Source organism: Triplophysa dalaica, chromosome 8 (assembly GCF_015846415.1).
Source record: "Triplophysa dalaica isolate WHDGS20190420 chromosome 8, ASM1584641v1, whole genome shotgun sequence".
Taxonomy (NCBI): Eukaryota; Metazoa; Chordata; class Actinopteri; order Cypriniformes; family Nemacheilidae; genus Triplophysa; species Triplophysa dalaica.
The window spans coordinates 7,344,565-7,369,437 of record NC_079549.1 but is presented as its reverse complement, the minus strand read 5'-3'; the positions used below and the strand labels follow the sequence as shown (position 1 = coordinate 7,369,437).

Below are 24,873 nucleotides of genomic sequence, written 5' to 3'. Positions count from 1 at the left end.
TTAACCTGTGACTTAAGCATAAGTGATTGTGAACCATTTTTACTGTTTTTGGTGCAAATAAAAGTGACAACAGGTATGCTGGAGACTCAAGAGCAAGGGTGGTCTGGGGTGGACCATCCTTAGGGGGTCACACAGACCTCACGTGCTATGGGAATGAAATCCTCAGATGTGTTTTCAGACCTTATGCTGGTGCAGTGCAGGGTCCTCCTGGTGCATGATAATGCCCAACCACTTGTGACCAGAGTCTGTTCGTAGTTTCTGGATAATGTAGGCATTGATGCCATTGACTGGCCCTCATGTTCCCCAGACCTAAATCCAGTTGAGACCCTCTGGGATCTCGTATATCCTAAGCTTTCAAGTAACACAATAGACTGTCAAGCAGTACATACAGTATATATTAGGCAGGGTGACTACAGTTGTTTAAAATATTATATAAAGAGGTTAATGAGGGATCATAGGTATATTTGAAAACTTCATCATTATTTACTCTTCAGCTTAAATGCACAAATACTCCAGGGTTCATCATCCCTATTCGGCATGTGGTAGTCATTTTGGTTAAAATCCATATTAATGGACTTTTCAAAAATCAATAACAAAAATGTCTAGCTATGTCTAAACTGAAAGTGTTCCGTTTTTACGGTTTGGTTAAGTTATTAAATAGGAACGTAATGCCATATGCCATCATCCTATACCACTGGATATTTTTATATTTGGGTTATGGACACGACACTTTGCGTTATGGATGTGATATAAAAATGCTCAGAGAATCTATTTGTTACGAATATATAGAACCATCTGTTTATGTTTTACTAAACTCTTGTTGATAGTCTAAACATCAGGCACGTGTCAGTCTATGAATACAATTTTCTTTAAAAAAATAAAGGATATAAACATGCGTTATGGATGTGACAAAAAATGGACACAGTTTTTGGGAGACGTCAAACTTTGAAGGATTTCTTTGAATTAAAATGCACAATCCTTAAGCAATAATACCCAATGAATGGAGAAGGGATGACTCTTAACAAAACATCAAATAGTCACTTCATTTAAAATTTATTGTGTCCATTTATCAGGAACATCTAGCGTTATGGATGTGACAATCCTGAAAATGGCACTTACCCGACTATGAAAAATCATGCACTAAAACTTAAACAAATGCTTTTAAGACTTGGAGAGACCTCACATGGGTATTTGAACCATCAAATATTGATATCCTTGCTATTGGCATTATAAAAAACGTTGGTAAAACTAACGAATTTTTAACATTAAGGTTGAAATTTTAACGGAATTGTCCATGTTCTTTAGTTTATATTTTTATGGTTTATTAACGTGCCAATTTAGCCGGCAGATTTTGAAAATTTTCATTTATACTTTAACTGTTACTTTGAAATTTTCAAACAGATACCCGCCTCTTAATTCTCCTTCTTCTCGTTTCAAATTCGAATCGATAGTGTAGCGCTGGGAAAGCAGACACGGGCGATTTGCTTTGCGAATATCCATCGTGTGTTGGTAAACGGCATGTGCTACAGCCTGCTTTGCCAATTGCAAAACGTGATCAGGAAACAGTTTGCCAGAATATACCCTGACCCGGGTCACTATGCCTATGCCAATGGAGCTGATAATTAATGGGTGAACAACGTATTGTTGTACAGTCCAACTGTTCTTACCCCTAAGCCCCTCAAATGGAACATGAAAAGCATTTTAATTATATATTGTCTCTGCATAAACAATCGATCACAAGAACAAGCGATACATGATAAATAAGATTATTAAATATCTATATCTAATAGCTTGTTGGGGATTTTCACTGGCCGCCAAGCTCAAATAGATAAGTGAATCTTTCACATGTTACATGCATTGTGATGGCAAAGAGTCAGAAGTGGAAGGCAACACCCCTAGGCATAAAGTAATGGTTTAACCCTTCCGCTCAGCAGCCAATAGGAACTCATCACGCTTACACATTCAAACTGGTCAAGTGGCTAGATGGCTTAAACATGTGAAATTGGTGTCGAGAACGCGTTGTTTGCTATGGAATGCCAAGTGGTTCAAATATACGTGAATATTAAAAGGCTAAAGCGGCCCTAACACAAGCGGTTTCTGCCAATCTCATAGTAATCTTAAGTACCTATAGAGTAGTATTGCATTCTTCATACTTGTTAAGATATTTGTGTTATGTATCTTACCACATAGTGTGCCGTTCGAAAACCCTAATGTTAAATCTACCACTACTGTTTGAAGAACTTTGACCCCTTTTCCTACAACAAAATACTTACAAAAACTTAAACTCCCAAGTAATTAAATTCTGCATGACTGCTGCTATTGATATTTCTGACAGTTATACTACTGCAAAACGTGCTTTAACTTTAAACAAAGAGCAATGTCCTATCAATGATCCATTATCATCCAAAAAACGCATATACAGTTGTGTTCAAAATTATTCAACCCCCTCTGAAATTGATTGTTTTGGTCGGTTTGACATTGATTATGATCATTCAGTCATCCTGCTTACAATTAAATCAAAGAGGCACGTGTAGGTCAGACAAATATAACATAACATTTATAATGAAATAACCACAAATGTCTTTTCTGAGCTCACATCATTATCAGTTTTATTCAACCCCCAAGTGACATTCAATCTTAGTACTTAGTACAACATCCTTTTACAGTTATAACAGCTTTTAAACGTGAAGCATAGCTTGACACAAGTGTCTTGCAGCGATCTACGGGTATCTTCGCCCATTCATCATGGGCAAAAGCCTCCAGTTCTGTCACATTCTTAGGCTTGCGCACTGCAACTGCTTTCTTTAAGTCCCACCAGAGGTTCTCAATCGGATTTAAGTCTGGTGACTGCGATGGCCACTTCAAAATGTTCGAGCCTTTAATCTGCAACCATGCTCTAGTGGACTTGGAGGTATGCTTGGGATCATTGTCCTGTTGAAAGGTCCAACGTCTTCCAAGCCTCAGGTTTGTGACGGACTGCATCACATTGTCATCCAATATCTCTTGGTACTGAAGAGAATTCATGGTACCTTGCACACGCTGAAGCTTCCCAGTACCTGCAGAAGCAAAATAGCCCCAAAGCATGATTGACCCCCCGCCATGCTTCACAGTAGGCAAGGTGTTCTTTTCTTCATAGGCCTTGTTCAAACATAGCGTTGATCCATGGGCCCAAACAGTTCTAATTTTGTTTCATCAGTCCACAGAACACTATCCCAAAACTTCTGTGGTTTGTCCACATGACTTTTGGCATACTGCAGTCGACTCTTCTTATTCTTTTGGGACAGCAAGGGGGTGCGCCTGGGAGTTATGGCATGGAGGCCTTCATTATGCAGGGTGCGCCGTATTGTCTGAGCAGAAACTTCAGTACCCACATCTGACAAATCTTTTCGAATTTGCGAATGATGCTTCCTATGGTGTCTCTTGGTATGTTTAACATCTTTGCAATCTTCTTATAGCCATTGCCCTTCCTGTGAAGAGTAATCACCTGTTCTCTTGTCTTCCTGGACCATTCTCTTGACCTCACCAATGTCTAGAAGGAGCTGAGTATCACAGTCATTTTAAAGCTGCCTAATTGGTGCTTATTAGGCTTTATTTCTGCTCCCTGATATCCACAGGTGTTTTCAATACCTGATTGAAAACACTTCATTGAACCTCTGTGCTTCAGAGTGGTAGTCTTTAAGGGGTTGAATAATTATGTCAATGAAGAATTCACAAAAGAAACATTTACTACTGTATTACAAAACTAATTGATGTAATTTTTGTTGCATATGGTTCTTTAAGAAGTCCTTGTAGGATTTCATTCTGAATACAATTACAAATGTACACTAAATTCCCCAAAACCATTTACAGCATTGGGGGTTGAATAATTTTGAACACAACTGTATCTTCGAAGAGTATTTCGTTTGATCACATTTATAAAAGATAGATACAGCTGTACGATTTTTTCTGAAATCATACGTGGCGTGCTGGGGGGGGATGGGTAGGCTGAACTAAAGCACATTGCCAACAAAAGAAAGACATCAGTTTCACTCATCGTTTAGCGTTGGGACCGCTCCATATATCAGTTCCAAACGATCTCCAAATCCAGCGTTAAATCCACCGTTTATATAACATTCATCACCCAAATGCAGTGAAGAAACAAACACCTGAACTTCGAGAACGTTTGCTCTCTCACTCTCCTGCACACAAGTGAAAGTAACATTTGCGCATGCTCTTTCTCCTGCTCTCATTGCCGCCTCGTGGGAGTGCTGCGCGTTTTTCTGGGAGAATTGTACAATAAGGGACTAAGAATAGTTGTTAAGTAACAGAATTTCATGTTAAAAAAAATCCCGAAACCTTCAAGAACCATGGGGGAGTGTATTGAGCACAGAAATACTACCTCATACGCCCAACTCTTTGACCAGTTGACCATGTTAAGCAAGAGAAGCCAGCACGTTTAACATTGTAAAGAAGTCAGAATGCATGAAACACTGTTGAAGTCCCCTTTAAAAATGATAGCGTGGAAACTGAAGCGCATGTTTACATAAAAAAATAATGGAAAGTGCTATAGTGCGATATTGTGGCCATTCCAGACCAGTGTTTGTTGATTTTTAACTAAATCAAACCTCAGGAGTCAAAATCATCCAACAGAAATCAATCCTCAACATACTGTACATGCACATAAACATTCTTTGCACAGCTTTGGTATCATTGAAAATTGTTCTGGTATATTTTACATACATTTTAGGTTCCCAATCCTGATTACAATATCTAAAGAAAATAATATTCTTCAACTGAATATAAATTAGTGTTTCTGATAATCCAACGCAGCATTTATTTCAGTTAAATTTTGCGAGTGTAAATTGCAGAGAAAAACTTGCAATAATGTCATGTATCTTAATACCAAATAGTCTCTTAACTTTTTTCCCTAGTATTATTATGATTATTTTTTAATTATGATGTATGTAAAGCAACATATGTTTCTCCAATTTTCATTTTCTGCATATAAATGCAAAAAGAAACAATGTTTTTATTTGAAATTTAAGAGAAATTGTGTTCACCGATTAAAACTAAAATTATAATTTTACTTAATCACATACCTATAAATAGTACATTTTAAAAATGGTCTAAATATTTTTTCGCAGCTGTAGTATGTTCCCTTTTCAAAGATTATATAAATTATACTAAGTGTTCCTGGAAATTGAAGAAAAAGCACACAACACACTTTTTGTAATGTACCTTTGCTGAACAGAAAACCTGTTTTATTAAATGTATTACCATTCAGCTCCATCCAAAGCTATATATAGCAGATTCACAAGTTGCAGTTTTGTCTTCTACAGCAGCTCTTAACCACACCATAAACCACCCCACCCCTAAACATTCCTATATGTCTTCGAAAGTTTTGAATATTTATTTTTGTTTTCCTCACATTCCTTTAATTTGTGTGGAGGACTGGCCCCAAGAGTCATGTTCTTACAATACAAAAGCAGAACATACTCACCTTTTGTTTTAAAAGGACAGAAAAGGGATTTATATCACGTCATTAAGACAAACATGGGAGACACGTCAGACATTAAGCCCCTCAATACAGTTCAGACTACAGAAATTATATACTTGCCAGGGGAAAACACAACCGAGTGTGTATCACTGTATAAAAACGTACAGTGGTTTTATTGTCATACATTCCATATGTTTACATCTGCAAGGAGGCACACCCAGTATTGCAATTCATTAAAACTTCTGGCTCAAAACAAAACCCAGAATGTCAAACAAAACTGAAGTGTAGAGTAGCAACATCAGAATACACATATGAAGGGTTATTGTCATTATATACAAGATTAGATAAATCGTACACTATTCCTCCCAGCGTAACATTCTACAGTCCTTATATATAATTTTATTCTTTATCCGTCAAACCATGATGCACTTCAAAGTTAAGGAATACTGTACAATATAAGAAAAGAAAAGTTTACATACAACAATATAATCTTAAATTTGTATATCTGAGATGCTGAATTCATCTTGTTTCACCTAATTTCACACATCCATTCGGTGATAAGCAGCCTCAGATTCGGTTTGAAAATCCTTAATATGTTGTTACACTTCAATGGTCAGAAAGTGTGCAATGTTTATGGGAGCCGCAGGGTTACAGTGGCTGCATGCAAACATGTCACAAAGGTTTTTTTTTGTTCTTTTTGTAATTCTTCAGCATCTAAAGAGAGGGGTGCACCACAGAACACAGGGTGTCAGTTAAATTTCCCCCAGGAACAGGACAACCGGTGAATCTGCTCTCTTGTTGTGTTGACAAGTGAGCTATTTGACACAGGAGGATACTTTATATATAGACAAACAGATCATTACAGGATCCTGCCATTTAGAAGGTATGGGCATTTCTACAAACACCACAACCCAGTGCAAACTCCTCTCCTGTGGGAGGATGTACCACGTGCAGTGGGCACTCGCTGCCCTCTAACTGTTTCCCTTTCGGTCCTAAAAAAGAAGAAATAAAAACAACCTTGTAAAGTCTTGCCAAAGTTTGCCAAGACCAAAATTTGAATCAGCATGTTAATAAAAGGCAGTGATTAAACAAGGAAAAAACAATGCAAGAGTTCTCCAAAAAATATTTTTAATTAAAGCATTTTTTACCAGCAGGACAATGAGGCAAGTCTTCTTTGGGAACACTGGTCATCCTCTGGAAATCATCATGACAGGCATTGCAAAAATGCGTGGTGCCAAAACAGAAGAAGACAGCCACAGAGCAACAGTAACGGCATTTATATTCCAAGAAATCTGTGCCATGTTTAGAGCACATCTGCAACAAGAATAAAGTATAAATCTACATTTAATGTCCAAAATAATACACTATGCAAAGATTTTATTTATCTTTGATGCTACATCTTTTCTATAATTACACAGCACTGTACAGTCATGGCCAAAATATTGGCAGTGTCAAAGTTTGTGTTTTGCAAAATTGGCTGCTCCTGTATTTGTAGATAATTTTTCCACATGTGTCTATGGTATACTGGATATCTTAAGTTAGCATATCTTAAGTTTTAAAGGTGTTAACATGAAGGGAATTGTTTTTTTTGCAATATTTAAAATTCATCAGATCGCTCTGCATAAAAATCTTTAAAGGAATGTTAATGAACACCACAACAGCTTAAGCAGAAACTTTGCAAAACACAGCATTTATGTCACTGTCAATAATGTTGGCCACGACTGTACAAATAATACAATAGTATGCCCCAAAATTAAAACAGAAAAATATACTCTGAATACTATAAGATTTTTGAATTGTGAATTTTTCACCACAATTAAACACATCCCCCTCCAATATTGTAGCGGTCGGCATCCTGACACTATATACACTTAGGTCTATAAATATTTGGACAGAGGCACATTATTTGTTATTTTAGCTGTGTACCAAAATGTATTTTGAGTTACAGTTATATAATAGATTTTGTCTGAAAGGGCACACTCAAGTTTATTTAGATTGTATTTACATATACATTAGCTGAAGGGTTTAGGAATTAACGCTCTAATATGAAGCCCCCCCCTTTTTCAAGGGACCAAAAGTAATTGGACAGTCAAATCAAAAGCTATTTTGTTTACATGTATGGGCTTTTCCTTAAATAATGCTTTTAAAAATCATGCTTCCAAATGCAGATCAGATCAGACCAGATCATATGGTTGAGGGAGATCTCCATGCAAGTGAAACAGACCATAGTTAGATAAAAAAAAATCCATAAGAAAGTTCCCAGGAACATGAAGAGCGGCCAAATCAACAATTTGGTACTTTCTGAGAAAAAAACAACACACTGTTGAGCTCAGCAACAAAAAAAACCTGGACGTCTATATGAGATAAATCTCGAAAATAAAGAAAACACATTCACAACGTCCACAACTAAGGAACACTCTCCAAAAGGTAAAGATGTCAATGAATAAACAATAAAGAGAAGCCAGAGACAACTACACAGGATTCACAACGATGTGCAAAAGCCTCAAGAATAGGTTGGGTGGATTAGACTTCTAAAATAGCCAAACAAGCTGCATAAGACTAAAAAAATAAAAGATATGGAGGAGTTTTTCTCAGATCTACAATTTATTTGGTCACGCTTAATGTTCCTGGGATCTTTCTGATGGATTTGTTGTGTTTTTTAAATCTAACTATGGTCTTTTTCACTTGCATGGAGATCTCCCTACGCCACATGATGTAGGTTTACAGCAACAGATTCCAAATGCAATGCACTACACATAGAATAAACTCCAGACCTTTAACATGTTTAATTTATGAAGAAATGATTTAAGGAAAAGCCCATACCTGTAAATAAAACAGCTTTTGATTCGACTATCCAATTACTTTTGGTCCCTTGAAAAAGGGGGAGCTAAATATTAAAGAGCTGTAATTCTTAAACCCTTCAGCTTATGTATATGTAAACACACTCTAAATAAAGCTAACTATAACCTTTTCTCTTTGGTTAATTTCTAGAATTTAAAATGATTAATTTAGAAAAAATTGCTGTACTGCAATGATGTATATGTAATTAATGTATGTTTAATTTTTTTTTTAAATGTAATATGGACAACTTGGAAAGGTCTTTGAAACTATTACTGCACTGACCTGTGCTCGGGACACATCTGAGCATGCTCCACAAATGAGCTCACGGGGATCATAGTCATCGCCTTGTCCTGCCTCAGCATCACAGCGGGCCTCGCCCCCAAAATATGCCTAAAATCAGATCAGATCAGACACTACGGTTATCACTGTTACAAAACAAACAATCTATTACTCTATATTTAGAAACCTCATTTTACATCTGAAATGGCAAATATGGATGTACTTTAAGAAATAATTCACCCACAAATATATTTTTATTATTTTATGTAATTCCAAACCTGTATCATTGTGAATTGATTGCTTGATACGAGAAAAGCAACATGGCGTCATTATTTTCATACCCAGTACAATATGTCTTTAGGAACTGAAAGCTATAGTTATTGCATGACTGGGAAACCTGAAGACTTAACAGTGTTTCTTGTTTTGCTTTTGATGGTATGACATGGCTGAAACAAATATTATTGTTTGTTTTAGATGTAACGCAATGTCTATTCCCGATTTAAGGTTAAAAAAACACTGTATTTTCCACATACAGTGCATGTTTGTATCTCCTCTTTGCCCCGCCTCTCTGAAACACGATTTTTTTACAAAGCTCATCGATCTGAAAATCATGGTGAGCTATGATTGGCCAGTTAATCAGTGCGCAGTGATTGGTCGAATACTGCAAGCGTGTGACAGAAATGTAACGCATCTTAACATATTTGGAACATCAGATCCAACGAATTGTACTGACAGGTACGCCCATCTTACTTACATTTTGGCAGTCTTACACCATGTCTACACCGGAAGCAGCGCGACACACAGTTTGTTCTAATGGGATTGGCGCGCCACGTCTGGTGTGGAAAATGATAAAATTTCAAATTATAATGGTTCTAATGCATTCTATTGACTCTTGTCGCATCATGCCGCATCTGGTGTAGACACAGTGTTAGTCAGTTCATACCATGAACTGACTTAGATTTGTGGGGGTGTGGTTACACGGAGCGTTTCAGGCAGGTCTGGGTGAGCATTCCCTTTAACACTTTCTCCGCCAGGCTTTTAAAAAAAAAGTTGGCAGCGTACTTCGGCGTTTATTAACATTTTCACTCAACTTTAATGGATCACAGTACATTTTCTGTAAAAAATATATGGACAAACAATATGTCCAATGAAAGAACAAAGTCTCTGCTTTTAAACAAAAGAAACCGTATTCTTCAATCTTCATTTGTTCTTTTTTTATCACTACCTTTAAGAGGTAGGTCTCTTAAAAAATGCATCCCTTTGATTAAACAGCTGAGATAATTAATGTTTTTTGTCAAAGATTCCGCCCAGATTACACTCAGAACAATCATTAAAAACCGATAAGAAATATACGTTCTAGGTTCTGGGATTCTGTACTTTTCCCAAAAGGTGTGTAACAGCGCCACCTGCTGTATAACAGTACAAACACCAATTGCCGTAAAAACTCGTCTTTGGCGGGAACCGTTTTTTTTTAAATGAGGAGATAACTCGTCAATGGCGGAGAAAGAGTTAAGATAGAATGAATCTTTTGTTCCGAAACTTAAATTTTTGCTAATACTTGCATGGGCAATTTATTACACACCAAAGACACAGAAAAACACATATTCATGCCATATGACCCATTCAATGATGTTCACAAAAATAAAATAAATCCAAAGCATAAAATAAACAGGCAAGAAAATAACTTGAAGAACAAAGAAGTTTATTTCTGTCAGAAACTTTTTTCCTCAAATAAAAATTGCAGGCCTGCCTCAATCCAGCTAGAGTCTGAGTCAAGTCTGAAAGCTTTCAGCTAGAGTCCGAGTCAAGTCTCAAGTCATTTAATGCCTTATTGAAAAAATGTTAATACTCAAAAATCCTATTTGCCTATTTGCATATGATGTTTGAAAAACCAGGGACACAGTCACTAAGTGAGACGCAAGGTGACGCCAGTCACACTTTATCAGAAAATATTCCAGTTGATTTAAGTCAACATAAAATTGTAGTATGCATGCTGATTAACGTTACATAAATCAAAAATACGGGACAAACTGCAAGCATTAATATCTTTTTTTATCTCTCATACAACTCACTAAGAAAAAGTCACATTCACATTCTACAAAGATATTGATAAAAACAGTGCTAGTTTTAAAGGTTACAATTTTTATATCCTAAATACCTATGCCATCACATCACAGTATAATAGCTTGCTAAACGTGACTAACCTTTGTGTATTCGTTTTTAGATGCCTAATAAAGTTTGACGTCGTCGTTCAATTGTCTTTAATTATTTTCCCATATTCTTTGCATTTAGCAGATCTTCCCGAAGTTCCTGATTCTGACACATTAAAAAAAAATGAACGTGAGAGGTGCCGAAGCTCCCGCCATGTTTCATGTGACTTCAAAAGTTATATTTATCTTTCCTTATGATATCAGTAAGTCAAGGATAAAATACTTTTTTTTTTCCAATATTCACGAGTCCTTTTTGTCGAGTTGAGTCAAGTCTGAAGTCTTTTACAATGCGATTTGAGTCCGAGTCACAAACTCCAGTGCCCATCTCTGGATCATATGGCGCGAATATGTGTTTTTCTGTGTCTTTGGTGTGTTATAAGTTGCCCATGCTTGTATTGTGGAGCGTTTGTATGTGGATATGTCTGTCTACTGTGTTTTCACCTTTTCCTTGCATTTACATGTATATGACTTTAGTTGTTTTGCTTATAGTCAATATGTCTCATGTACAGCTGCTTTGTTACAATGGAAATTGTAAAAAGCGCTATATAAATAAAGTTGAGTTGAGAGTATTAGAGACGTAAAATTGCTAAAACGATAGTGTCGGAACAAAAGAAGCATTCTATCTAAAAGCGAATGCGAACCCAGACCTGCCTGAAACGCCTCATGTAACCACACCCTGGCGAATGTACGTCACTTCGTAACGTGATTTGACTTAAGACCGCCCAAATCTAAACGCAAGTGAGGTTGGCGTACTTGTAAATCTCATTGTATCGTCACCGACACAGCCATGTCGCGAAGACACTGTGTGTTTCGTTGCAAAAAGAAAGCCTCTTTGTTTGCCCTGCCAAAAGATGAGACAACTAAAAACTAATGGTTACATTTCATTAACAACACTGTTCCAGAAAAGTAAAATCCGAATGTTCAAGTTTGTGCAGCGCATTTCACCGACGATTGCTTCACGAAAATGGGAGAGAGATTTAGCCTGGCTACACACGAAAGCTTTGGTTAAAAAGTGGGGCCTTTCCAACCATTACAACTTAGCTGGCACTTCAGATACGCAGCCTGTAAGTATATTTTCATTGTAAAAGACTTTGTTACGGAGAAACGTGACTTGAGTCATGCAAATGCAGACACGCGTGCAACGTGAATAAAGACAACATAAGTTCTTACAATCAGTAATAATGTTAGAACTAGAGGGAACAAATGTCGTGTTTATAATCTCTTTTAATTTAGTATTTATTTTGGGTTTATTGTCTTTGTTTCGTCGCGACGAGACGTGGCGTAACACTGGATGATCAAGAAGGGCCAAAGCACTCACGTTATTTATTATGTTTATTATGTTCTATTTCACACAAACTCTGCATGATGTATATGGTTGTTTGTTTATAGTCTATATAACGTTGTATATAAAAGGTAAAACAGTTGGCTATAGTTTTTAACATATTACTTTTTTAATAAAACCTTACCAATCCTCTACATCCTGCTCAAGTCGCGCTGGCAAAGTTGATCTATCGGTTTGATCATCTTCATTTTCCCTATCAGATTCGGGCTTGCATTATTTATATTATTTATCTTTAAAAAATAATCATACCTTTTAAATTGTTTAACTGATACAGTGGGAAGAAAAAGTATGTGAACCTTTTAGAATTTCATGATTTTCTGAATAAATTTGTCATAAAATGTGATCTGATCTTCATCTCAGTCAAGGGTATTGACAAATAAAATTTGTCTAAAATAAAAAAAAATCTCTCCCATAAAATGTGATCTAATCTTCATCTGATTCAAGGGTATTGACAAATAAAATGTGTTTAAAATAATTTTTTAGCTTACATTTTTTTATCTTTCATGTCTTTATTGAGAACAACCAAAAAAAAACTCATAGTGCTTGTGGAAAAAGTAAGTAAGAGTTAATGACCTCAAAAAAGCTAATTGGTTAGGTTTTAGCACACCTGGAGTCTCGTTAAGATAATACATTTGGAGGTGTGGACTACAGCTACTTTGACTGATAAAAACCCCTCAAACTTTTGGAGTTTGCTCTGCACAAGAAGAACACGTATGTGAGTCTTGCCTCGCCAAAAAGAGCTTTCAGAGGATCTACGGTCAAGAATTATTGAATTACATAAAGCTGGCAAGGATTACAAAGTTATTTCATAGACTTTAGAAATTCACCAGTCTACAGTAAGGCAAACAATCTACAAATGGAGACACTTATATCAGACAATTCTTCAGGATAATGTGAGAATGTCTGTACGTCAGCTGAAACTGTGGGTGGGTGAAGCAACAGGACAACGACCCCAAAAACTGGAGAAAGTGCACAACAGAATGGCTTCAGAAAAACAAAATCTGCCTTTTGCAGTGGCCATGTCAGAGCCCGGACCTCAACCCAATAGAGATGCTATGGATTGACTTGAAGAGGGCCATACACATGAGACGTCCAAAGAATATGACTCAGCTAAAGCAGTTCTACCAGGAAGAATGGGCTAAAAATTCCTCCTCAACGAAGTGCAGGTCTTATCCATAGCTACAGGAAACGCTTTGTTGAGGTTATTGCTGCCAGGGGGGGGTCAACCAGTAATTAATTCTAAGGGTTCACTTTTTCCACTGCCATTTTGAATGTTGAATGAGTGTGTTCAATAACGATATGAAAGTAGCTGTAGTCCACACCTCCAAACTTATTATCTTAACAAGTCTCCAGGTGTGCTAAAAGCAGACTCCAATTAGCTTTGTTAAGGTTATTAACTCAAGGGTTCACATAGTATTTCCACAAGCACTATGAGTTTTTTTGGTTGTTCTCAATAAAAACATAAAAGATGTTTGTCAATACTCTGACTAAGATGAAGATCATATCACATGTAATGACAAACTTATTCAGAAACCATGAAATTCCAAAAAGTTCACATACTTTTTCTTGCCACTGTAGTATTACTCTGTCAAAATGTTAACTATCGGTTAATGGTTACACGGTCAATATGAGCATCCGTAATGTACACATTAAAGAATGACGTTTTCATTAAAAAATTTAAGTTTAGCTATTCTTCACTATCTGTGCTAAGATAAAGGACATCAAACCTTTTTACACTTGAAGCAGACATAGTAAGCGTATCTGTTCATGGCAAATCCAGCTGGGTCATTGTAGAATCGAGCTCCAGACATTGTGATGGCTTCACTCTTGTGTAGACCTTCATACTCTAGTCTCATTAAAGCCTTTCTCCTCACATCCTCATACAGCTCTCTGATGGGGTCCAGCAGGTCTTTCAGTACAGAGTGGTTTATCTTGTTCTGAAATAAATCAATAAAGATAGAAACATTCACATCCAGCACTCATGTCATTTCCTGTTTGTTATAGTATTTTCAAACAACTTTTCTACATCCTTAGTATTTTTTTATTTTTTTAATGGTAAATTGTCTTTTGTGAAGATAATTTGGAGCAATGCACATTGTGAAAGGCGCAACAGTAAAAAATATGAATGGAGATGGTCATGTTTTGAAAATGAAATAGAATGTAAAATCATGTAAAAACATGAACAGCGAAAAATAGCTCAGAAAGTATCTAAAGCTGATTTCCAGCAAATAACAAGTAAAATTTCAGTCTAGCATACAAAATCTACTGTATTATTTCAGTTGACTTGGAATACAGTGAGCCATATGGACTGCTTTTGCGCTGTTTTCAATTTGGAGCTAATGAGTAAAAACTTGTGTTTGATAAATAAAATTGTAAGAATGACATTAGGATGAGAAAAGGGTGTCCAAATAGTTGGTTATATTTTTAAACTATTCCTTGAACTCCTATAAATAAAGAACATAATATATACCTTGCAAATAGGGCAAGACATGAACCCAAAGGTTATCCTGGGCCCAAGCCAGCGGTTTTCCAAAACCCTTCGTGTACACTGAAGATGGAAAACGTGACTGCACTCCAGCTAAAAACACAGCAGAACACACTGTCACATGCTGATCACTTGTGTATTTTTTTTTTTGTGTATTAAATTCACGCAGTACTGACACGTAGAGAAATTATTTATAGTGTACCTGGATTGCTGGAGCAGCAGACAGAGCTTCAGTAAAGCAGATCATGCACATATCATCAGCGTCCTGTTTCAGACACACTGCAGTTTTTTCACAACCATGCAGACAGGGCAGACACATTTCTTCATTTTTTACCCCACCACATGGGTGACCACACGGATGAGTCTTACTGCAGGCCAGTTTTGCATACTCCTACACACAAGATAATGCTAGATCATAATGCCAGAGAGATCATTTGTTAACAACGTGATAAAATGAATATCATTGGCACAGCATTTTTAAAGGTATACCTGACAGTCTTGGTCTGAACACACACTTCCCACAGCAGATAGCTCTGTTCCGTTCCTGGTACCACAGAAGCGGCAGGCGTCTGAACTGCTGGATGCTGGTTTCCCTTAGTGATAACACAATTACATTGTATTTGCATTATTCAGTGATTTCCAAAGACTGTTAAAGTTGTCACAAAACCCAAAGCGGCATTTCGAATTGTCTATCAGAGCTGTAACCTAGCAGGTACTGCATAAAAGAGTCAAAAACAAATTGAGGACCAATAAAAATAATTTTCAAAAAACATACATAAGAAATGTTTTTTTTAAAGTTTTAAATCCATCATTTATCTACTCTGTCCATTGTTTTTAATGTAAATGTCACCTGTGTGCTCACGGAACTCCACCATGGCCTTCATGGTCTTGGAATCAGCAAGTGCCATAAGCCAGAAGAGTTTGGTCCTACCGCAGCCTTCATGAAGGTCCACCTTAATGGCCTCCTCTTCTTCCTTAAACACCTGCAGGAGGCCAGGAATAAATGTTTTGAATGAGGATGTAAATAATTTATTTACATGATTTTACTTATTTATTTGCATCTGAGGAATTACTAAACAAAATATAGAAAATCAGTACATACTTTATGCTAACATATCATTTATCAAGTTAATTTTATAAAAAAAAATGTTATTAATCCTCATATCTTAAAAAGTGCAATCTTTAAAACAGCAAAGGAACAAATGTTTTCAAGCAGGTTTAAAGGCTGACCTGTCTCTGGTGGGAACGTGTGCGCCGATGGAGATGTAGGAAACGGTCGCAGTCAGTGCACAGATTTCCACATGCATTACATAAAATGATGGCCGCGGTCTCCCCGTCGTCGTGGTTATCACACATGGGCTGTACATAAATGTCAAGGTAGAGGAGGAGAACTGTTAAACTCTTATTATTCTACTAACTGGGTTTTACTGTGATATTATTTGACACAGTGTGACCTACCATCTGTTTCTGCTGCCCGTCTTTACCCATCCAGCGACCAGAGGATAGTCGGTCCACATGGTCCTGATCCAGCACACACAGAGAGGCCAGAGCAAGCCACAGCTAAAAGAAGAGAAACAATACAACCTCACAGTTTTATTACAGTAACGCAGCATTAATACCGGGTAGGCAGAGTTTCCACTATTGGCATCAGGCCACATTACTAGAACAGAAAGTGACCAAATAATGTTTTTACAAGACATGTCCAGGGTTTTTCCTGGGTCAAAATTGGTTGCCTCCATTCAAGCCTCCATTCGAGTGGCTTGGACGATATGGGCACATACCTTTGGACGCAGTCAATAAGGTGTGAATTATCAAAGTACTCAAAAAGAACTCATATAGAGCCTCGGGAAATGGTTTAGGTTTTTACCAGAATTTTTTGTTATGGCCCTGATTTTACATACACAGTGATTTCAATAGTTGTTGCTAGCATGTTGCACTATGTAAGAAATGCATGTTCTTCATACAGGGTGTCAACAGATGCATTAGTGTAGTGTAGTCGTACCCGAGTGGTAGCAATGCAGCGCACTGGAGATCTGTTTTCTTCCTCCATCTTTGTGAGTGCAATAATTGTCTCGGCTATAGCATTCTTCGTCACTCTGGACCAGGCGTCTGAGAGGTGCCCCTGGGGTAAAAAGACATTTAAGTGATGAGAGACTATTTATGAAAGAAAGCATAAAAAGTGCATCAGCTATGCAAAATATACAATAAGATCAGATGATTCATATTCATCAAGCTTAATAAACAGGTCTCATGGAAATTATGAAAGATAGTACAGCTGAGGGTTATGAAGTCATTACTCACGGCAGCCATGTCTTTGACCAGTTTGATGATAATCTCAGCTATCTGTGGTGGAGTTGAGCCCTTCATCCACCAGTGACTCTCTCCACGTCGTATGTAACTGCACAAAAACATATAGAAGCCTAAGAGAATCAATCTTTTTGAAAAAAAAAAAAATATTAGCCTTTGAAAAGCACTGAAGAGAAGCAAAGGCTCAGGGTCCAATATTAACACTGACCAAGAAACAAAAAAGCAAATAGCGCTGGTAGGTAAATGAAATGACAGCTAATTTTAACAAAAAACACTGTTTAACTGAATTGAAAGAATGCTAGCAATTATTATGCTAATGTAGTGTAAGTGACAGGTCAATTGAAATCAAAGACTCTTTACCACTGTGGAAATGTGTTTTTAGTATGCATTTAGTCTTCAAGAACTCTTTGTCAACTCATGTAAAACTAAAGGCTGTTTAATACAAAATTTACAAAACAATTTTGTGACTGACAAGCTGAAGTCAACCAAGCTGACCTTGAGTTAAAGATCATTGGCAGGGTGACTGTTGTGACTCCTTTGCCTGCAGCCATGCCAGCTGTGCCAACTATAGTGGTCCCCTTAGCCTTGAGCTGCACGGTGAGGGCTTTGGCAATGCAGCCCAGGAACATATCCAAAATGCAAAGCTTGGTCCAGTCGCCCTTCTCAGTAGAGTGAATGATGTCACTGATGTCCGCTGGTGGCAGGGCCTTCACACCAATGACACTGGCCAAACGCATGGGACTAACCTCAGGAAGAACGCGTCTGAGCAGTGATGTCACCTGAATGGTGAGAAAACGGATACCAATCTGAACTGCATATCAGGGCCTAAAGTGTGTCTAGAAAATGAAGGTCAAAATAGTGGTCGACCAAATTGGCTTTTTTAATGCCTGATATCCAAATAGCTGGGTGGTTGATAACAGATATAATTATGATGATGATGTATACAAATAGTGTAATTTAAAGTGAGAAGATAGAATATATACTAAATGTATGAAACAAAACAAAATAATTTAATTTTATAATTGATTTATTCTATAAACAAAACTGTCTAGCAACAGAGGTAACTAGGGATAAGTCAAGTAGTATTTGGCTAAACATGTGACCGCAAAAAGGCAGCCCCTATGAGGTGACCCTCTCCATGTAGAATATCACTTTTTTATTAGGTTACTAATAAGACAACTGATCAAACAGGTTTGTGATGGATGTTTCTTTATAAAAGTACCTGCATTCAGTTATCGCTGTAAAGTGATTTGTGAATCAGTCATACTGATGAACGGAATGTCAAAGACACAAACCTGTCTCTGGACACGTGGTGAAGCAGTGTGAAGCAGGGAGAAGAGGTCCTGCAGGAGGGTGAGCTGCTGAGCCAGATACTGCCTGCCAACGTTGGATCCGCTCAAGGCCAGTACCATAGACAATAGCTCAAAACAGTACGCATCCGACGAGGCATCATCATCACTTGGCTGCGAGTTTGCATTCTCCTTGCTGGAGATGGCATGCTCCCATTCCTCACGTACACGTGTGGCCTCCATTCGAATGGCTTGGACGATATGGGCACATACCTTTGGACGCAGTAAATAAGGTGTGAATTAGCTTGTGCTTATAGATAAACTTTTTTTAAAGAACTCAAACAGAACTCAAACAGAGCCTTAAAGAACTCAAACATAACTCAAATAGGGCCCTTAGGAAATGGTTTAGGTTTACCCCAACATTTTTTGTTATGGCCCTGATTTGACATACACAGTGATTTCAAGTGGTTGCACTATGTAAGAAAAATATAAAAGCACACAAACATTGGGGAAAAAACTGTTAATTTGTAATTTACCAATCTTCTCAGGCTTTGTATCAAGTCTTGCCTCGCACATTTATCCATGACACATTACGATGCTGCCTGCATAGACACTACATTAAGTTTTGGAACAGAGACCAAGAGTGCACAATGTAGTTAAATTGGTGTTACCTGTTTCTGAAGGTTAGTCAGCTTGCTCCTGCTGAAAATAATGCCAACCATGTGCTCCTTTAAGTCTGCATCAGATGGGGCCTAAAGACAGAACATTTCCAAAACTGTTTGATAACTTCTTGCTACGCAAAAGCACCCGATAGAAAACTAGACATAGGAAGCCACCAAACATAAGACATGTTAGTACTCACCTTGTCTTCACCCTCAGGTGATGACAGCAGGTTCTTCTCTTCTTGTTCTGGTGTTGGTTCTGCATCACCACAAATCAGTTTTCCAAATACCTACAAAAGAAATGCCAAATTGCATATATGCAAAATGTTGAATGTCTAAAAACACTATGATATGATTACAGACTCACCTGTGATGTAATAAGGCGAAATACACGAAGCGTCTCAGCCTCACAGTTCTTCTGCTGGGCAACACTGGCTGATATCTGCCCTGGAATCTTGATGCTATCGCCCTCCTTCCAGCCAAGTACTTTGACCTGTCGTACCCTAAGCGTGTTTTCAGGCCCCTTAAGCTCAATCTTGATAACATGGTGGTCCCCTCCAGGAAGCTCACTGGTAACCCAGCCCATGTGTCTGGAGTCCAAGTCAATCTGAAAACAACAAAAACTCCATAAGAATTACTCTACGTACTGAAGTTGCTTCAATGGGATACTGTGTGTACCAAACTCTTTATAACAATTTTAGTAACACAAAATTGTAAAGGCCTGTTTTAAAAGATGATTCCAGAATCTGTTGTAATACAAAATTTCTGATTAATGCTACATGTTAAGCAACTCGGTAGAGATTTGGATTTGCAAAATGCTATTTAGTTTTTTTGAACAAAAAGGCAAATAAAACGTCCATCAAGGGTTAAGATTTACCCCTAAGAATTCATTTCTAGAGAATTAACTTCTAATGTGTTGTCTTTTATGTCAAATTATTATAACCAATTGAAAAACTAAAAATTGTATAGGCTTTTACCAACATGTTTTCAAGCTCAACATTTACCCTGTCGAAGCTGCACCTGTAAGATTTATCTCAAATTTGGGGCAGAGTTCAGCTTTTCTTCGAGGTAGAATGCCTTATATTTATTTACTCAAACAGATCGGCCATGACTCCTGCTCGATTTTTGTTCTATCAATCATTCTTAACTTCTGTGTAGCTTGTGTTTTCAGTCAACAATAACTATTCACCACAGACCCTGATCAAAATGGGGGCCAAGGTGAAGGACAATTTGTTATGGTGTAACCTATTTCCCACCTGTTTGATCCTGCAGAGATCTTCCACAGACTTCCCACACAGGAAAGCCATTGATGTTACTTTATTCTGAGCAAAAATAACAGTTATATACATCAATGGCTGCTCACAGACACAGTCATATAAAATGAAATAATTATTTCAATGAATTTCAATGAATGCTAGATATGGATCATGAATTACAACTCACTCCAATGTCACGGGAGTTGTCCACATGTACAGAGACATAGGAAGCATTGATCCCTTTAACACAGCTAATAGTAATGTTCTTTGTTTTGTTCTTATCTTCATCCCCAGACTCCCAGAATGTCTCAGTGGAGCCGTCAGTCAGGCTGCCAATCATGGCAGGTCTGCTAGAGGTTTTAATGTCCATCACACTAGTCAGGTCTTTCAGACAGGTCACCACACACAGTTCCTAAGACAGAGATGAAACATGTTAATGTGTGCAACAAAAAAGCAGGTTTATCTTGTTAGACAACAAATAAGGAAATATTCCCACATGACTGATCGCTTCATATCCAGACTGCACACTGATGTTAAAACTCTCCTCGCTTTCGCCATCGTCAGATTTGGACAAAATGTTGTTGATGTGGTGAAACACATTACTCTGGTGCAGGAACTGATGATCTGACTGCTTGAATTTAAGACTCCAACATCTATTGACAAAGCAAAACAAATTTAAACTCAAGATGCAAACGTGACGGTTGCTTGCCAGTGCAGAAATTGCTGTCACAAAGTTGGCTGGTTGCCAGGGTGTTACTAAGCAGTTGTTAAGGTGTTCAGAGTAGCCGAGCACCCCCAAATATTTGTTCCCAGTCAAAAAAATATTTTTGCTGGTAAAGCTCTGTCAGATGAAAATACCTCAGGGCCATTTGCTGGAGGGAGCTTCCACTAGGTAGGGACATCATAAGATCAGAGATGGTCTGGAGCAGACGATGAAAAGTGTGGGGCAGCGGATGAGCAGCTTCTCCAGCGATAAGTATGTCAGAGAGTGGGTGCTCACAGACACCTAAATCCTTCTCCTATAAGAGAGAAAATCTCTGGTATAAGAAAGATCTAGCCTTTATTTATAACAGGGATCTGTGGAAAAACTATTCAGCATTGCTTTGACACCTGCTCAAGGTTCTCCTTGTTTCCTTTGGTTTCCTCATCCTCCTCTTCTTCTGTGTCAAAGGGAGATGGGGTCAGAGATGCCACAAAGTGCCATAGGATATCATGCAGGGAAGTGGTCTGAGTCACATTACAAAGCAGCCAGTTAAATGCCTGAAATGAAACAGAATAGAAGGTTTGTTAGTTCCAGTATGTTTTGTTGTTAAAAAAAGCATTGTGGCAGTCGTTTATTTCTCATTCTAAATGTTTTTAGAGTTTTAGAATTGTACTCACACAGAGCAAAACTGGCAAATTACTATATTTCTAATACATTACTGATATTTTTCCGAAACATCCCTGACATTTCTAGATACTTGTCCATAACTGCACATGATACACATTATCTATAAATTGCAACGTTTACCTATATCTTTCAAATTTGAAACAAAAATTAAAGGGAAGAGGGGTGTCTTCAAAGACTTCTGAAAAACCACCGCTGACCTCCATTGCAAACACCCTGCAGGCTGATTTGCGAAGCGCATGTTTCATGGCCACCTCTAATCCCTCCAGATCATGATGCTGGATCACAAATGCTAACACAGGCCACTGGAAATTTCTCTCGCCCTTGCTGAGAGAGCCATGGGCCGAGATCAGTCGAGACAACTCAGGAGATGGGTGACGGAGTAGAGAAGACCCAACTTCTGTAGACCAGCAGAAATAAAGTCACATTCAGAAAACATGCACACATTTATTTTAACAGAATTTCTTGTTACAACAGCATTGGATCAAACATTGGAATTGGACCATGCATATCAATTAGGTGACAAGACAGTACCTGCATCCCCACTGTGTACCCTGCGCCTGGGCACTGCCTTTACTCGTGCTGGGGAGGCTGAGTGCTGCTTGTCATATTCAGAGGCCACCACTGAATATGAGCGCTGGAATACTGTCCTCTTGGCTGTGTCACTGTCTGTGATCGGGCTTGTCTCCAAACTAAATAAACACAAACCGTAAAAAAGTCCAACAAATATAATAAGCAGCAATAAAATGAAAATATTCCTAGAAACTAGGCAACAGCACTATATGATCTTGTTACAATACCTTGGCGGCATGGACTTCATGTTACTTGCTGGCTCTTCAAAAACACTGGGGCAGGCATCTGGAGTGACTGAGATGTAGGGAGCAGGAACTGATGTAGAACGCAAATAACGCATTTCATCCTGAAACAGGTTATCTTCTTGGTAGGCTCCGAAGTTCTCTGTGTGCTGGCTGCAAGAAAATTACATCAAACCAAACCTTATGAGATTCTCTGAGAATGACTGATATCAACAATGAAATAGTTTTCAGCCTTTTCAGACCAAGGGATAGGCTAGAAATATTATAAAGTACATGATGCACCCAATATAAAAATCATTATTATAATCTTAAAAGCAAAATCATTATTATATTTATTTGTTGCAGAGACCATTTGTTCAGTTGTTTGTTGCAGAGTGCCACACAATTTTAGTTGTATAAATCTTCCTTGTTGATAGTTACAGGTGAACACAAGGTATTTACCGAGCTAGGGTCTGCAGATAGAGACAACCCATCTTGTTTGGTAATTCCTCAGACACTCCCTCCTTTAGACTGGGCAGATGTGTGTGGAAGGGTTTGGGTGGGTGATGGCAAAGCAGGCTCGGCTCAGCAGCACTGCTCAGGGACAACAGGAACAGCGCATTGGCACGAATCACCTGGTGGGCCTCCATTGTGGGAAGAGCCCGTGGGGTTTTTACTTGAAGAGGTTTCTTCCTTGACTGCTTAACCTGATCCAAGAACCACATGATTTAGCCGGTGTTAAGTTTAAGGGTCATACTACAATTGGATGTAAATCTCTTGTCAGTGAGATATATATTGTCATCAATATAAAGCACCAATGCATTTTTGGCACAAAATAATATTTTCCTAATCAACCCGTATTTTCTTATCACAATTTTGATTGTATGCATCACTATATATGTAGTTTCATCGGGCGCCCATGCTGGCCCGAAGTAAACTTCCAGTCCGTGTTTGGTTATAATATAATGATTTATTTGATATATATATATATATTAAATATCATATTAATATGATTTCATTTGAATATTTTATAGTATTTTAATTTTAATTCATTGAGGCATGAATTAAAATCACAATTTTAACCCGAGCTTTTGTTATATAAGAGGGAATTGTATTCACGCGAACATCATGTAAGTGTCAGAACTGAAGACGCCCTTGTTACTGAGATTACATCTCTTATTGACAACAGGCCCAGCGAACACCAGGTTCTGGAATGCACCACATTGATAGGTAGAAAACCGCCTCCACAGAAAAATATCAATGACTACTTCTCTAGCCCCGCCCACTTCTCCCCGCATGACAGAACTGAAGTGCCACAAGTGGCGCGGAACCAGATAGAGCACGCAAGCAATAAACAAACATTAGCGTTAAAGATAGCTAAATATTGTGCCATCCCTGGTAGTGGAAGTATACAGTCGATTCATAACCTTCCTTCGGATTCCGATATAAGAAATGCGTGGTTAAAGTTTAATTTTAAAGACGTTCCAGCTCATCTGGAAAAAACATGGATTGTTTGTTCGTTTCATTTTTCCGAGGATTCCTTCGTGAACAAGCCACTGGATTTGTGGAGAGTTTAAAATTAAAAAGTAGTGCTGTGCCTTCAATATTGGATCCGATAGGAATGGCGCAGCAATCTTATGTGAGAAAAAAAAAATTGTACTATGCGTCACTATTGGTTTGATAGAGACCGCTTGATATTCCCTGAGCATTACTCGCACGAGATGAGTATTACCTGGGGCCTCTAGTCATTTGTATTAATTGCAGAGGTTGTCTGTGAGCTTAAGCCCGTGCAAGTCGGGATAGCCGTGACTTGGTGGGCTCATATATAATTTTATAGTTTTATATATAGTTTTATTCGTTGGCGAATAATGGAGGCTGTTTTGAAGTGCTGGGTGATATCCATAAGTTACTGGGAGTCTCCCGTTTGTTTATTTATCATGGAAACTCTCATAACATTTGAGACCCGCGATCGTGGTGATCTTTTGTCCGGTTCGCGATCTCGGGTCTCAAATGCTGACAGGTCGAGTCATATATCATTAAACGCAATACAAGGATAGGCTATACAAACTATACTCAAAGCCTTGCTATCACGTCCGGGAAATAAGTCAGAAAATTTGAGTCAAATTATTCCGTGCAACTGCTTCACATGAAATACTGATGTGGGGAGGTCATTTATAAATCACAGGAGGTCTCCAGATAATACTAATGCCTTGCGAAAACTGTGAATGGTGCTAATGTGTAACCTACAGTATTTCTCTAACCATATTTACAGAAGGCTCCAACTACTCAAATTGCTATCCAATCAAAGCGGTGGGCGTTTACTTCCAAGTTTCTTCAATGCGGCACGCCCATTAAAACCGAGCGTTTGTAGAGCTGGCCTCAAAACCTAGGTAAAAAATTGCCTATTACTTATTGATTTTGATGTTTTTGAATGTAAAAACCATGCAAACGTCATAAATAGACCTCATATAACAGTATAAAACAATAAACAACAGACAGACTAGAATATATGTTCTCTCACTTTTCCCTAATATTTTCATTAAAA

General features: G+C 37.9%; 1 protein-coding gene across 16 annotated transcripts in view; it reads right to left on the bottom strand.

The window, feature by feature from the left end:
- Nucleotides 1–5,596: 5,596 nt before the first annotated feature.
- The window catches only part of mycbp2 (MYC binding protein 2), a 137,712-nt gene continuing 118,435 nt past the window's right edge, over nt 5,597–24,873 (bottom strand). For all 16 annotated transcript variants that reach the window (XM_056754676.1, XM_056754688.1, XM_056754683.1 and 13 more), the window contains 26 exons: nt 22,791–23,035; nt 22,335–22,502; nt 22,069–22,226; nt 21,735–21,934; nt 21,258–21,407; nt 21,006–21,166; nt 20,644–20,800; nt 20,335–20,559; nt 20,148–20,213; nt 19,259–19,498; nt 19,092–19,181; nt 18,901–18,981; nt 18,236–18,502; nt 17,436–17,719; nt 16,935–17,031; nt 16,636–16,755; nt 16,092–16,193; nt 15,864–15,992; nt 15,484–15,616; nt 15,123–15,226; nt 14,836–15,024; nt 14,619–14,726; nt 13,876–14,085; nt 8,600–8,707; nt 6,625–6,790; nt 5,597–6,468 (listed from right to left, as the gene is read on the bottom strand). In XM_056754676.1, the coding sequence (XP_056610654.1) occupies nt 6,353–6,468; nt 6,625–6,790; nt 8,600–8,707; nt 13,876–14,085; nt 14,619–14,726; nt 14,836–15,024; nt 15,123–15,226; nt 15,484–15,616; nt 15,864–15,992; nt 16,092–16,193; nt 16,636–16,755; nt 16,935–17,031; nt 17,436–17,719; nt 18,236–18,502; nt 18,901–18,981; nt 19,092–19,181; nt 19,259–19,498; nt 20,148–20,213; nt 20,335–20,559; nt 20,644–20,800; nt 21,006–21,166; nt 21,258–21,407; nt 21,735–21,934; nt 22,069–22,226; nt 22,335–22,502; nt 22,791–23,035 (4,074 nt within the window). In that variant the 3' untranslated portion in view covers nt 5,597–6,352. The remainder of the gene's footprint in view (nt 6,469–6,624; nt 6,791–8,599; nt 8,708–13,875; nt 14,086–14,618; nt 14,727–14,835; nt 15,025–15,122; nt 15,227–15,483; nt 15,617–15,863; nt 15,993–16,091; nt 16,194–16,635; nt 16,756–16,934; nt 17,032–17,435; nt 17,720–18,235; nt 18,503–18,900; nt 18,982–19,091; nt 19,182–19,258; nt 19,499–20,147; nt 20,214–20,334; nt 20,560–20,643; nt 20,801–21,005; nt 21,167–21,257; nt 21,408–21,734; nt 21,935–22,068; nt 22,227–22,334; nt 22,503–22,790; nt 23,036–24,873) is intronic.